The 16210-nt window shown below is 44.0% G+C and overlaps 1 protein-coding gene across 1 annotated transcript; it reads left to right on the top strand.

Annotated features, from left to right (window-relative positions):
- Nucleotides 1–1133: 1133 nt before the first annotated feature.
- On the top strand, nt 1134–15860 carry si:ch211-168f7.5 (uncharacterized). Its single transcript, XM_061835100.1, has 4 exons — nt 1134–1674; nt 10720–10939; nt 12810–13037; nt 13111–15860. The coding sequence occupies exons 1-4, from the start codon at nt 1432–1434 to the stop codon at nt 15585–15587; spliced, it is 3168 nt and encodes a 1055-aa protein (XP_061691084.1). The 5' UTR covers nt 1134–1431; the 3' UTR covers nt 15588–15860.
- The last annotated feature ends 350 nt before the right edge of the window (nt 15861–16210 follow it).

Here is a 16210-nt window from a genome sequence, read left to right as displayed (position 1 = left end):
GCCCTAAATTTGATTTTTAATACACGTCTCGTATAAATGAATGAGATGTTCTCCGCTAGCATAACACCGCTACGTGTGAACGATTGACACACTTATTCTTTGTTCAGCGATATTTAGCGATGATCGGACTGCACAAACGTATCGATTTCGAGCCGGCTCGCGGCCGAAAGTTAACCAGACTGTGTTTGCACGAAGATATGCTCTAATTTGATTTTTAATACACGTCTCGTATAAATGAATGAGATGTTCTCCGCTAGCATAACACCGCTACGTGTGAACGATTGACACACTTATTCTTTGTTGAGCGATATTTAGCGATGATCGGACTGCACAAACGTATCGATTTCTTGCTGGCTCGCGGCCGAAAGTTAACCAGACTGTGTTTGGACGAAGATATGGCCTAAATTTGACTTTTAATACACGTCTCGTATAAATGAATGAGACGTTCTCCGCTAGCGTAACATTGCTACGTGTGAATGATTGAATGAAATCAGAAGCATGGCGTCTGTCTCAGTTCAGAATGTATTGTATTGTATTTGTCATTTTTACTGTTTATCTTACGTCAGCGCACGTGGCGTGACGTCACTTTAGGAGGCGTGGTTAAGTGCCCTGTACGGAGGGGTCAATTTAGAGTCTCCAATGAAAGCATTTTTTTTGGGATGTGGGAGGAAACTGGAGTGCTCGGAGAAAACCCGCACAGGAACGGGGAGAACACGCAAACCCCACACAGGCGGTGCCAGGATTTGAACTGTGAGGCCAACGCTCTACAGATCTTCCACCGTGCCGCCATATATATGGCAGGTTGAAATTTTCTTTTGGAAAAAAAAACAATTTGTATTTTGGGCCTTAGGGCTCTGTGTGGACCTGTTCACAATGGTAGCCCATCCATGTCACATCAAACACTGTACGCTAGCAACTTCACACAAAAGGACCCTGGGAACATAAAGCAGACCCCCGTGATGAGGTCACTCGTTTAGGACACACTATCTCTATGGGAACTCTTCAGGAATGTGATTTTTTTTTTTACGGACTCGTCTGTACTCCTCATCCTCCTCTCTTCCCAAGTTCCCATGCGTCAATTCGAAAAAAGTTGCCATCCAATGGCAGCGCGGCTGCGGCGCGTTGGCCCCGCCCCCTCCCCTCAGCTGCCACAGCAGTGTGAGCTGGTTGCATTGTCTCATTCGGAACCACCGCAGTCTGACGAGAGCCGCCACGACTCCCGCTCGTGAGCCACGCCGGGAGGTCACTCGTGGATGCGGTCACGGTTCATGTAACGCCGTGAAACGCTCCACCGTTGGGTTGAATCCTGCGTCAAATTACCCTGCTGCTATGGTGCAATCTCTCGCCCGGATGCCTTCTTCGCTACTTGGAGCGTAGCATCTGTCGCCCTTTACTCGCAGCAGCGCCAGCGGCAGCGAGGAGGGAGGAGGGATGGCCGCCGGCCGCCGCGGTTGCGTCAACTCGCTGTGGTCGGGTACCGAGCGGGTCCGCATCGGGGAACGTCTCAAGGCGACGTTGGCCGGGCTTCTGGAGCTGGAGCTGCTCCGGTGCCAACACCTCGAGAATGTGGACGCCGCTCTCGGGGGTAGAGGCAACGCCACCGGGACGCGGCCGGAGCCGGGGAACGGAGTCCACGATGCCGAGCGAAAAGCTGCCGCGCTCGGCGGGCAACAGGTTAGTCCGCGTGTTTGTAAGTTGGGAGCGCGAGGGGGGGTGGAAGGGGTGTCTCTTCGATGCACATTGCATCCTAGTGGTAAGAACTGAGCTGCTCCGTCGGCTATTAAAAGGCTTACCTCTGACCGTTACGTAGTGACTGCACATTTTAGTGGTTGTCATTTTCTTTGGTGTTGAATAGAATAAGATCATGCTTACGTTACTTTGCCAGTAAGGTGCATAAATATAGGGGCATCGACGATTCTCATGGTTTCGAATCTAAACGTTATTCCACTAGATTTGAAATAAAATGAACGAGATGTGCTTTCACTGACGACTTTTAACTTTTCATTCAAATCAGGTGAACATTGTGAGAATTAAGTTTGTGTCCCTCCCCCTCTACTTACGAAATTAATTTGTTACGGAAATCATTTCATAACGTGAAAATTTACATGTGAATAGCCTAATCCATTCCAATGCACCCCGCGCCCTACCCGCAAAAAAAAACATTCAAAGTACATGTCAAGAATAATAAAAATTATTTTCATTTATCTTTGGCGTTGGGCGACTATGTGACAAGAAGGGTGAGTGACAAGCAAAAGGCATCATGGGGGACAGAAGAGGATGAAAACTTTGACAGCTGAGAGAAAACGTACGTGCGTACATACAACTTAATTCCACTAATGTTTATTGGGAACTACGGTGAATAAAGATGGATAAACATGGTAAAAACACAAATGGAAAAACTCACCAAAAAATTGTACTTTACCAATGTAGCGTGATTCGGTGAGAGTCGAGTGAACACGGGAAACAAAAAGCATCGTGGGGAAAGATTGACATCCCTACTAGCCAATGAGATGCCAGGAAAATGCTACGGCGGTAGCCAATGGGAGAGCAGCTCTATCGGCCACACAAACCAGGATACAGGATGTTTACGTTTGGTGCAATTAGGGGGCGGCAAATCCAATGCTTATGTTTTTTCTTTCAATTTTCCTTCGTAGCTAGAGATATTTTCCGTGGAAGCATTTCGGAACCTGAATTTTTCGTCACGAGAGACGTTCGTAAGTAGAGGTACCACTGTACTTTGTTACAAGTTTAGCCTCTGCAGTCAGTTGCATCCTGAAACATGTAGAGAACACCAGATGTTAGATTTCATCAGTGTTGATTCTCTACCAGGCGTTGACTACTATTGTCTTGAATTCCTGACTGTTGTTGGACTGTTTTCCCATCATTTATGTTGACCGCAAGTCAATTGCATGCTTAACCAGATTCAGGTCAAGTAATTGACTTGGCCATTTTATTACATTCCGCTCCTTAAAAAAAATCTTTGGCTGCCTTTGCAGTATTCTTCAGGTCATTGTAGATCTGTGAAGCACTGTCAAATGAGTTCTGCAGCATTTGGCTGGATACGAGCAAATAATATTGCTCCAAATACTTCACAATTCATCCTGCTGCTTTTCTCCGCAGTCCTGTCATCGATAAATAAAAGGGAACCGGTTCCATTGGCAACCATACATGCACAAGGCGTGACATGACCACCACTTTGTGTCACTCAAAAACAGGAATCCCAGGTTAAGTGTGTCAAACATATAAAAAGCATTTATAGTTTTGGAACAACATCCTATAGGCAGATGACACAAAAATCAACTTGTATCATAGTCACGGGACAAGAAGAATTTGGCTAAGCTACAATTCCACTGCAACATGCAGCTAGTTTTCTGTGTTGCGTTGTTGTCACACCCTGCTGGGCCAATCAGTATTAATATTATACACGCCAGACTATCGCAGGACCTGTCACATTAAACTGCACACACTCATTAAACCTTGACATCCTTTGCAATGGACCATCGCTCTAATGGGTTCTGCAAATACTGGAAGACTTCATCCTCGCGTAATTTTTCACCGACTACCGGACACAAATTCCTTGTGTGTTGTTACATACTTGGCCAATAAACCTCATTCTTACGTAACATCACATAAGATAGCACCTCATCAGTGAAGCATGGTGGTGCTCGTGTCATGGTGTGCACATGCAGAGGGACCGGGCCTGATGCAGATGGCAAAAAAAAAAAAAAAATCAGTGAATAGTTGACGTACATCACAACTGAAAAGAATCCAGAAAAAAGTGGCAAAATACCACTAACAGGAAGTTTCCAAAAATTACAGGGGTAAGCTTCTTTCCCTAAAATGTAAAATGTGCAAAAAGCTGAGTCCATGGATGCTGAACCACAAATATGCGAGGGTCCACTTTGATTTGGATGTAAAAAAAAAAAAAAAAAAACTGGTAGCAAAAGTATGTCATGTTTATATCATGGTGTGTCGAGCCAAAAACATGACAAATGTGTCAATGGCCCAATAATTATGGAAATTTCATACATGACATTTTTAAATATCTGTTTTCATTCATTGTTCAAATACGACTGCGGCAACTACGTATATGATGAACAAATTTATATTTCATTACATTGCCTATAATTGCATGTTTCAACATGTGATAGAAGTTTCATATATGCATATTTTGTCTTATGTAATTCATTATTATGATTTTCTCAGTCAATATACTTCCCACTAATTGTGTAACTATTACTGCAGCATAGATTGTTTATGCAACATTTTTTTTCATGTTGAGATTAGATTCAAATGTTTTTACTTTGTTGGTTAATGTCTACATTATTAATGATATATATTTATACAGTATATGTACAAATTTTGCTGCTGCGACAATTGAATTTCGTTCAAGGAGTAACCAAGCAATCGTACGTGACAGGGCAGGACATTCAAAGCATTGTTTGTTGTAGTTTGCTATTTGACAAGAAACTACAAGCCTACAAAGAAGAGTATTATCGACTGTGGAAAGACAAGATTAGAATGTGCATGTGTACGGAACGATATTGCCAGCGCACAGATCATATGATGCTATCGTGTGGAGAATGTGGGTTGACATATAATCCAGAAGGACACAATGTTCCTGCCCGGAGCTCTAGCCTAGAGTGACAGTGATGCGCTGCATTATTTGTGAACGTGAACTACATTTGTTTCAGCAATAACCGGCGTCGTCTTCATGAAAATTGCGACGTTGTCTGTAGCTCTGTTGAAAAGTGAAGGAGAGCACGGCAGAAGGGTGCGGTGGCTACAAATTCGAGTGCTGGAAAAAGTGAACATTCACACTGGCAGAAAAACAAAAGGAAAACATGGCCATCTTTTGTCTGCACTGCTGCTTCATGGAATAACCCTTAACTACCCTTTAGTTACTGTCTATATTTGACAAACTGCTACTTTGCCTGTTCATGCTGCGTTAAACGGCATTTGACAGGAGGGTTATTCAATGCAACTCCACAAACGGCCTTGATGATAAATTCCGACAAATTTATGAGCATTCTTGGTTACTAAATTTCCCCATGGGGATGACTGGGGATGATTCAAGTCTATTTGAAAGCTGAACTGTACAACAAACTTACTTCAATGTCATCAAATTGTTGCTTTTTTGCGTCCATACAAATAGCTATCCATCCATTTCCTTAGCCGCTTATCCTCACCAGGGTTGCGGGAGTGCTGGAGCCTATCCCAGTTGTCAAGGGGCAGGAGCCAGGGTTCACCCTGAAGTGGTTGCCAGCCAATCGCAGGGTACATCGAGACAATTAAACCACACTCACAATCACACGTAGGCAGAATTTAGAGCGTCCAATTAATGATGCATGATTTTGTGATGTGGGAGGAAACTGGAAGGTCTGGAGGAAACCCACGCTGGCACGGGAAGAACATGCAAACGCCACACAGACACGGCCGGGATAGAATCCGGGTACTCAGAACTGTGAGGCCAATGCTTTCCAGCTGCGCCACCGTGCAGCCCCTAACAGAAATACTGTAGTGATATTTTGTATTCCACACTGAAGCAGTATATTCGTATAGCCTGTGAAAAAACTAAAAGCTCTCAAGATTTGTTTGAAGAAGGTCAATTATTTCAACCATTAATGAAATAAATGTTCCTAAGTCATAATGGCGTCGCGTATAAATGCAAAATCTTCACGGGGACAGAAGAGCAAAGCATCTACGCGATGGCATCACGGCGGAAGTGCCGCCTTCCACACCGCCCACTCGCAATCTTCTCCTTGGTTGTGCCCTCCGACCATTTGGTGCCGCAATGCCTGCTGGGAGGACAAAGCAGCATCGCTTGTTCTCAACGCCGAAAGCGTAGCTGCCGGTGTGACCCGGCAAGTCGCGCGCCCCCCTGCCTAGTCCCACCCATGTAAACAACAATGTGGTCCAACATGTAGACACGTGTAAATGGAACAACATACAGTTTTAATGATCACTTTACACATGAGATCCTGCTCAAACACATTCTGCCCCTCTTTGACTGCATGACTCAATGCTTTGGAATTACATAACGCGCTATTTTCCCCCAAATACATGCTCACTGGGAACTTCATTAGACTCTTTTTAACATTTTTGCTTTCACACAAACAAATATGTCCACACATTTCTAACACACCTAGTAGTTCTAAGATTTTGAGTCTCATGAAGCTCCGTTTGAGACATTGTGGACCTACGTATCAGCAAAACGTTATTCCTTTCATCTTCTAAACTACCTCTTATTAGATTGAGCTGGGGCCCACTCCCAGATAACTTGGGGTGAGACCCATGATACATCTTGGAGCAGTTGCACATGAAGTCAAAGCTTAAAAACATGGGCATCACAGAGGAAGCCTGAAACCTAGATAGACTAGCCTACCCTAGAAACCTGTGCCTTGGAACTTTGAGGCGGACATGCTAACCACTTGATCACTGTGCCGCTCACTCAATAAAACATATTCTACAACGATTGCCTCTCACATATTATTATCTTTGTGAAGGCATGATTTATATTGATCGGATTAAATCCTCAGGCTTATCTAATGTTGTGGCCAATGAGTTTAAGAGGAAAAGATTTGAAGTCATGATACAATGTGCTCTAGCGGCTTGAAATGCGATTAATTGCTTCCATAAAATGCTTGAATTAGGCTACCCCCCCCCTCCCCCTTCCCTCAGTAATGCTAACAAGTGTGCAAATCCACATTTTGCAAACACGGATTAAGGCCACAAAGGGTCAAATGTAGTGACAACGAAACATTCCATGATTGAAATGATGTCACACTGGGACATTTGCCATTGAAAACACATAGAGGCAACTGCTACGGGCGAGGAATAACAGAGATTTTCAGATTTATCTGACACCCCTTCTGACACAGAAGGGCTTCTCAAAGAAGATAACATCTCAGAATTGTGTGAAGTAACTTTGGCCATATTACACGATCATTTCTAGCCATATTTAGATGATATGTGGATCACTTCTAACTAACAATAGACTCCCCGACAGTATGACAATATGTAGCGTACTCAGCCGCAAGCGATAACCCCGCGGCCTGGGCGTGACAAGCCGATCACAACTTAATCCGGGGAGTGCGCCATTGTCGGTGGCATTGTTTATCGTCGCCCCCATCACCGACGTGGTTCATCCGTTGGCATTATTCACGTTGCACGCTTTCTCCCCATCGGTTCATGCTACCTGTGGATGCTACGGAAAATTTATAAACGTTTGGGATTTTCTTCTGAAAAACAAAGGATGGCAGTGGTATAAGCGCAGCTTGTCAGCTGCCAACTTAGATGGATGCCCATTACACGGGTAAGACGCTCAACAAAACTTTGTCTGCTGTCGGAAAATCTACTCCCCGTGCAGGGCAGAGGCAAAATATTCGCCAGGAATGGTTTTCTAAATTCAAGAGGCTCAAATTGAGGGACTCGTTTCTTTTCTGGCAGTGGTGTATTGACAGTGGAAGAAAAATTTTCTGACACGCTGAAAATAATCAGTGGCACCGAAGTTGGATGACTTCGTGAAGCATCAGCAGCCAGCTGATCAGAAGTTTGCTGCAACTGGAAAGACGTAGTTAATATAGTAAGTGGCTTCAGCAGGCATATCATTGTAAAGGCATCCTTAAGGAACTGTCTCAAAACAGAAAGTGTAAATGAATTGTTAATTGTTAAAATTGAAGGCCCTGAAAAAGAATGGTTTGATTTTGATAAAAGTTTCTTTAAATGGGTGAACAGTAAAAAGAGGAGAATCTTTATGGCAAAAACCTAGTGTTGAACAGTGATGTTATTTTCTACAGTTAGGAGAAATGAAGAGGATTGAGAAACTTTTATTTTTATGACATCTGTCATTCTTAATGTTTATTAGATTCAGTTACCAATGAAAATATAATTCCTTGTATCCCATTGAAAGTCTGAAAGTTATTTCTATGCATGTAACCTGAAGAACAAGAAAGAGTATTAGTCATGTTAGTAGACCGCAGTTTGATCGGCATGTGATTGGCTAATTTTTGGCTATGATTATAGAAAAGTGGCTAATGAAAATTTATTTTGGCTAAAAAAAATGGCTAATGATGAAAAAAAAAAGGCTAGCCAACAAATACAAGGCTGTATGTTCGAAGGTAAGTGAGGGAGAAGTATCTTTGAGTTTGATTTAACTAAGATCAGTGCTTTATACATTGCAGGAGAACAACTTTCACTTTATTAGCATATCACTGGCCTGCTGAATGAAGTGTGTAATTTCATTCCGAAAGGTCAGGTTCGTGACACATAAATGTGCGATGTCATGCAAGAGAAATGTCTATTTACCCATTTGTATCACCTCGGACTTTTAAGACAGAGCACTGGGTTCCATTACGACCCAAGTCAAATGAAGACACCCACTCGCTTATAAAGACAACAATGATATTACTCGTGATCTTTCCAACTAAAAAGTACTCACGCTGCTTTATACTCGCAGTGCGATTCCACCATTTTATCCTGTTGGGTTTCAATATGAAGTTTGTGAGGGGTCGAATATTTTTGCAACGATCGCCAACGCTTCGCTGTAGCTCTGACATTGCGTCCTGCTCCGTCCAAAATCTTAATTCCGTGTACATATCCTTGCGTGAAATAGTTGAGACCTCTCTGTAGAACCCTCTTGGACAGGTCTGGCGCATTTGGCAAAAAACGTACCGCAATGTTACCAGGAATACGTGATAGAGAATCCACTTCAAACCTGTTCTGTTCAGTCGCCATTTTGGAAGATTGTGGTAGATGGCAACTGTAGCTAAGCGGGGCGGAGCTAAAGATCACTAGTTGGAAAGGTCCATTGAACTGTAGTCATCTGGAGACACTGCTAAATATAACTGTGTGTCGTCTGCATTGCTTCGATAGTCAAAATTATAAGTTTTGAGGAAAAGAAACAAATCAAACATTTATAGATTTCACAAAGAAATGTGAATTGGATAAATACAGTTGAAGGAAATGAACTTATTTTTACAAAAAAAGTTAGTGTGCAACATGGTATCATTTATCTTTCATATTATGGCTCAGTCAGCACAAGGACTATGTCAGAGAAAGAGATGGATACACTGCTGTCTGTGTGCGCGTGTACAAACGTGTATAGAAGTGGATGCAAACTCCTGAAAATGAGGTTTAGTGTTTGGAAGCGTCACCTTACATGGAGCCATTAGAATGACTTGTGGATTGAGAAGGGCTTTGTCTGTTCTTGTTGCCTTGAGAGCCGAAGTGCGCACACACACACACACACACACACACACACACACAAAAGTCCACCTAACTGAAAGTTTCGCAACATTCAAAATTAATAATGCATGAAACAAATTCTGATGAACGAAACATCTAACATTGTTTGGCTGCATCCAGTCCACTGACATGTGTTGGTCCCTCATTGTGGCCACAGGTGCTCTGCTGCTCAGATGTGAAAATATCAGATTACATTGCTCACAACGGCACCCCCTCCACCTCTACTTACTCTTCTATGATTTGATCATGCGCTGGGCCTGTGTGCAACATTATATGCCATAATGCGCATTGAAGCTGGACAAGACAGACGCAGATTTATGCATGCAAGGGACTCACGTATGGAATCTTGAAAAAGGATTAGAGTGAAAAGTGCAGGTTGAGTCAAACACTTACTTCTGGTGTGTGGGAGGAGAAGCGAGAGAGCTGTGCTGAGTCGGGGGTAGCAGGCTGAGAGGATATTATGGGAGTTGGTAGGGAGAGGGGGGATTATTTGTCAAGGGGAGTTAGAGGAGAGTGAGGCTGGTGGTCACGGGTGGTGGTTGGGGGGGGGTGTCATCCAAGATGCCCTTCTCCCTTGCCTCAGCAACTGCTTAACCCCTCCCCTTTTTCAATCACTGAACGTGTCCTTCTTTGGTCTTTTTTTTACCCATTTCCTCATCACCAAGGTGACAGGTGGAGATGGATAGCAGTTAAGACTAAGTCTTTCTCACCATTTTTTCATCATCCTCTTCGTCCCGTCTTCCCCTTCTGCTGCCTTGTCTTTGTTACGTCATCTGTCTTCTCTAATTATCTTCTCAGTCCCCCTCGCCACCCACCACTCCTGTCTCCTGTCATCCCAACAGTGAGTCACTACCTGTATTGTTTCCTTGATCAGTGGTGCTCACAGGCTTTCTTGTCTCATGCAGAGGCCAATGGTCGTGGTTGCGGGGTGGGTAGGGGGATTTGGAGGATAATTCAAGGGAGGTTGGAGGCGTGGGGGGTGGGTTGATGGTTGTTGTTGGAGGAGGCGTGGTGTGTGTCACACCATGCCCCTCGTTAATCTTTGATTACTGGATGAAGTGATTGTCAGTATTGTTGATGGGATGGAGTGTAGTTTCCGAATTTTGCATTAAGTGTAAATTGATGTAATCAGGCAAGTCTTTCTCTAATGTATTTTTTTCCAATTTGCGTGAATTTTATGTAAGGGAGAGTTAAGACAGCCCAAAATGTTGTGTGTTCCAAGCCAGGATCAATAAGCAAGGGTTGGAATCACGCAAGGGCATTAGTCCAGCCAAGAAAAAAAATCAAAATATTTACATCACGAAAAATGGAAACTTGAAACTGGGTAATTGACTATGCTTGGTCAATTTGTGTGCATGTTGCAGTCAGTATCTCTGATATGTTTTGATAGTTGTTAAAAAAAAAAAAAAAAAAAGTGTGATGTGATCTCATCACACACCTGCCTTACACTGTCTTTATTTATTTTAACTTCAGGCTCCCTCCCCCTCTGACACAATGGGCCTGTCAAGTCAATGTAACCCAGACAACTCCTGTCGTAACTCTGGCGATGGACCGGTACATTCTTCACTAAGTGGGGGGAGGAACCCCCGCTGGTCCACTCTCTCCTGGGACGCCCCTTCTGACCTGCTGTCACTGCCCACACCTGACCCCGGTGGTGCGGTCCATCTGGACAGTGATTCCAGACCGAGCTCAGGTAAAAAGATGCATGAAAAGAAGTGTGAAAACAGCTTGTGTAAGATATCCTTCTAAGAAACCAATATATGTGTGTGTATATATAATTGGGTTTGTTTTTTTTTTACTCCCACCTGGTGTGACATACCACTGACTCACTCAACTTTTCAGTTTTACTGGCAAACACATTACCTTAGCTGCTATCCAAGTCAATCATCCAAAGATCAAAAGATCAATGTGACCTAAGTTCAGAATCTCTTTTTTTTTTCATGCTATTGACATGAACCATAGATGTGTTAAACTCAGGACAGAGCAACACTTTTTTTAAGCCCCACACTTTTCAAGTGAACAAAAGACCATACATTATTAAATTAACTTAAAATGAATAACGTTTTGTGCCATAACCCTTACTTGGAATAACTGTATCAAGCCTGCTACCGATTGACTTGACCAGACTGTTGCATTCTTCCTTTGAAATGCTTTTCTAAGCATTTATTCCAGCCTCTTTCAGATCTTGTTTGTTTTGGGGAGTTTCTCCATTCAGTCTCTTCTTTAGAAGGTAAAATGGATGCTCTCTTGGGTTAAGATCTTGGTGATTGATTTGGCCAGTGTAAGACCTTCCACATTCCCCACCTGATGATAACCTTTGTTGTGTTGGCAGTGTGTTTTTGAGTCATTGTCTTGTTGCACGATGAAGCATCTCCCAATTAATTTGGATGTATTTTTCAGTCAATTGCCAGACAAAATGGTTTTGTAGACCTCAGAAATCTTCCTGCTGCCGCCATAATGAGTTACATCATCAAAAAAAGACTAGTGAGGCCATTCCAGAGCAGCCATGCAATCAAGCCATGACATTTCCTCCACCATGCTTCACTGATAAACTTGTGGGTTTTGGATAAGAAGCAGATCCTCTCATTCTCCATACTTTGACCTTTGAATCACTATGGTAGGGGTTAATCTTCGTCTCTTCAGTCCATACAACTGTGTTCCAACACTTCTGTGACTCATCTTCCTATTTTGGAATATCCAATCTGCCTTTCTGATTCTTTTTGCTCGTGAGTGGTTTGCCTCTCATGTTATGGTCTGTATATTTCTCCTGTCGAAGTCTTTGAGAGTGAATTCATTGGGTTATGATACCTTCACCTACGGCGTTTCTGTCATGAACTTCTGTTGATACCTTTGGCTGACGTGTTCCATGTCTGTTCCTCAGTACACCAATAGTTTATCTATCTTTCTGGACATTCCAAATTGTTGTAATGGCCATGCCCAATGTTTGTGCAACAGCTGTGATCAATGTGTCCTCCTCTGAGCTTCAAAATGGTTTGCTTTTCTCCCACAGGCAGATCTGTGGTCATCATACTTGCTTAACAGCAAGTGCAGTTCTCACAGGTGAAAACCAAAGCCAAAAACAAGCACCATCTTATATTTAAGCGATCATTCCAAAGGCAAAAGACAATAAACTGGAAACATCCATTTGTCACGTTCAAATAATTTTCTTCACTTGAAAAGTGGGTGGCTCCAAACAAAAGATTCTCCATCTTGAGTTGTTTAACTCATCTGGATGTAAATACTGTCCTTTGAGATGAAAGATGGAATTCTGAAATGTTGTCTTATTCATATTTTGATCTGAAACCCAAATTTCTTCAGTATACAACTAAAACAAATGAATAGACTTTGCCCTTCCAATACTTTGAGAGGGGACTTTACAGATCTTTTACCGTTTAACAAAGAATGTTAAGTTTTCTATACTATCATTGATCTTATGTCAGTTTGTTGTTGCTGGTCCTGTTGAGAATATACAGTATAGTCATTACTAATCTCGTGAACTTCCCATAACACATGATCGTTGGATAACGTATTACTCATGCAAGTAAAATGATCTTTCTTCCAAGGTTTCTATTCAGTGAGTGGGAGCTCTCTGTCAGACTCGTGCTACTCAGTGTCCAGTGATGCTGCCCATGGTGGACTAGTACAGGCTAATAGACCCTTAAAGCTTTGGGAGCAGGTTCCTGGGTCAGTAGTCAACACTGACATCTTGTGGTCAGATTATGCGGTGCAACAGCCAGTCCTTCACGATCAAAGCAAAGATCCTGAGCCAACTCAAGAGCACACACTATTAGGTGAGATACGGAAAATTACATGGCATTGACAGTATCTGCTATAAAATGTTCTTCTGTCCTTTTAATTTTACAGTTTCAAGTGACCCTAAGGTGTCTGGTCTCAGCTTTCTGTCTGACCTCTGCTCAGGCCTCAACTACTCATTGATTTCTTCCCTTCTCAACCTTGACCGTGTTTCGCCGTCTTCTGTCTCCTCCCATGCACAACAGCCCCAGTTGGATGCTTGCTACTGCGAAGACCTTGTTTCCAGTAAGACAAAAGAGGTGTACCCATATCCCAGTCCATTGCACGCCGTTGCCCTCCAGAGTCCTCTTTTTACTGGTTGGACACAGGAGCTATCTCTTTCCCTAAACCAAGATGGAAACCAAATAGATCAGCCAATGGAAACCACTATCAGTGGCGTAAGTCTGCCTCTCCAGCGTCAGAATGCCATAAACCCAGTTTCTTTGACCCAGCTGGACCAGTACATCTCTCGACTAGTTCATCAATACCACAATCGGATAAACTTCTCCATCCCTGATCTCGCACATTGTCCTGTCATTAACAGAGGCCTTAACACACCTGGTAAAAGTCACGGGTCCACCCAGTCCCTTTCTGCCTTTGAAAGCTGCAGTACACCTTCCATGGTGTCAGGGGGCAGTTTAACACCCTGCAAATCACTACTGGGTAACTCAGCTAGAGTGAACCTCAGTGCTGCTGGAAAAAAAGCCACTAGGAATTCAATCAACCTGGGTAGCCTTCCCTCTGCCACTGGAGAGGATTTGAACATCAATTTACATCTTAACCTAAACTTGAACCTTGCCCCTGGTTTAAACTCCAACAGGGGAATTGTTGAAAAATGCAAAAATGTCAATCTGGGGGTTGAACCTACAAGTTCAACTGCTTCCGTGGCAACACAACCCTTATCAACTCCTGGCCCTGGTGTTCGAGCACGTCCTCGAATTTCCACCTGTCCGACCTCCCTGAACAACCGCAGTTCCCTGGAGGTCACTTCGGCAACTCCAGCCACTTCTGGATTTGGATCAGCAACCTTCTCTCGCTCATTGGACTGGAGTGCTGGACCACCTTATGGCGCCAGTTTTGCATCAGCTCCAGGGTCCCAGCGCAGCAGCTTGATGCAGGAGTCCAGCTCCAGTCCCAAGCTAATTGAGGACTCCCCCATGGTGGGGGAAATCTCCCGTCTCTCTGGCTTGTCGCGGGCTGTCGTGGTCGGCCTGATGGAGCAAGGTGTTGAACTGGACATTGACTGCTTCCAGGCGGAGGCGGCCAGTGAGTTGAAGAAACACAAAGATCTCCTTAAGGCCCACCCAGAACACCCAAATGACCACATTAGATTAACCGACCTGAACCCCCAGAGACCAATCCAGCTGTCTCTCAGTGTCACACATTCTCCACAGTCCCAGTCCAGTCTTACCCCTCCCCTCTCACACTCCAACAGCCCAATCCACCCTTATCAGTCCATCCGTGCTCCCTCCCCAGTCTACTCCTCACACAGCCGTTACCAGCAGGTCCCTTCCTTATCTGACCCCCCCTCCTCAACGGCCTCCTCCCCTACCTCCAGACCAATGCAAAGAGCCCACTCTCCTCCACATCCTCTCCAGGCCTCTCCAATGGGAGCGACCCCTCTCTCAGTTTTTCGAAGAGACTCCCCTTTCCAGTGTTCGCTTCCCCACGCTACCAGCAGGACACCTGCAGAGTATGGTGGCGTCCATTCCAGGAGTGGGTCCCTTCGGCACACTGGGGGAGGAAGTGGGTCTGGGGGAGGCTGGAATAGGATGGAGGGCGATGGTCTTTACAGAGGCAAGCATGGGTCTCATATGCTGATCAGGGCAGCGACTGTGACTAGCTATTCCAAGAGGGAGGAATATGGTGCTTGGTGTGAGGATGAGGAGACGGGATCATGCAGAAAGACCTCCAACAAACTTAGCAGAGCCTTTGAGGGTCGCCTCTGGGGAAAGGACACTGAGAGTGAGAGGGAGGAGATGGATAGGGCAGAGTATGGCTATGGATGGACAAGGACCATTGGCGGAAGTTGGAGGGGAGAACAAAGAAAGGTGAAGTTGGGACCTCGCACTCAAGACAATAGGCCAAAGGTAGAAAGCTCACCTGTGTTCTACAAGAAAAGGGGGAAGGAGGGTGGAGAGAAAAGGACCTCCAGTGTCAGGATATCCAGGAGGTCTCTGTTCAGGAGTGAGTCTCAGGGCTTGCTGATACCTCACAACCAAGATAAGACGACAAGACAGTCAAACTGGGTTTCCTCTTTTGATGTAGGGCAAAGTGCTACTACTGCTGGCAGGGATGAGGTTGCCAGACTGCTGAGGACTGCAAAGGAGGACACGCACCTCTCCTCCACTGCAAGCCTGTTCAACCTTTCCTGCTCTCAGAGCTTTGAGAGTAGCAGTCAGTCCCTCACTCCTCTTTCCTCTCCCTCCTTCTCTTCATCCCCACCGCCCAGACTACCCCTGGAACGTTCTCGATCTTTGAGGGACTTGGGAAGGCGGGTTTTTGGTTCCATGAGGTCTTTAACTCTCAAACAGAAACCAAAGAAGTGATGTTTCAGCAGATCTTTAAACTGTAAAATAAAAAGGTACTGTCCATAGTTCTTTTGGACTGGACATACAGAATACATGTTCTTTCAATAACTACACATTAGCTTGTGAGTTCCTCTCAGGCACATCCATAAAATGTATTAACTACTTCCAAAGGGTCTCAAAGCCTAAATAAGTGGCTACAGAACTTGACTGCACTGGATCTCTTTTGAAGTGTGGCAGAAGTCTCCAAACAGGAATGTAAAAAAAATAAAAAAATAAAAAAAAAATAAAAAAATCAGCATCTGATGATGCAAAGACCCATATGAACAGCTTATGTGCATTTCTGTAAAGTTTTGTAGAGCATGAATGAGTAAAACTAGCTACATAAAATAGTAGGAAGACAGTACATATGCTCATATCAGCGACTTGAATGGTGTAACTTGTAAATTTATTTGTATGGACTCTTATGCATGCTGTTCTGTGACAAGTTCAGTGACCAGTTCTTATGAGAATATACTTTTTTTGTATTATTATTATTGGCAATCCTGCCTCTGAAGTACAATCACACTGGACATATGTTGACCAAAACCACTTTATCTTGAATGTGCTCAGGATTCTGAAACTTATTGTGTGACTTCACAATA

Source organism: Syngnathoides biaculeatus, chromosome 11, assembly GCF_019802595.1.
Source record: "Syngnathoides biaculeatus isolate LvHL_M chromosome 11, ASM1980259v1, whole genome shotgun sequence".
NCBI classification, from domain to species: domain Eukaryota; kingdom Metazoa; phylum Chordata; class Actinopteri; order Syngnathiformes; family Syngnathidae; genus Syngnathoides; species Syngnathoides biaculeatus.
Note: the sequence above shows the minus strand (reverse complement) of the source record. Positions and strands in the feature narration are given on the sequence as shown.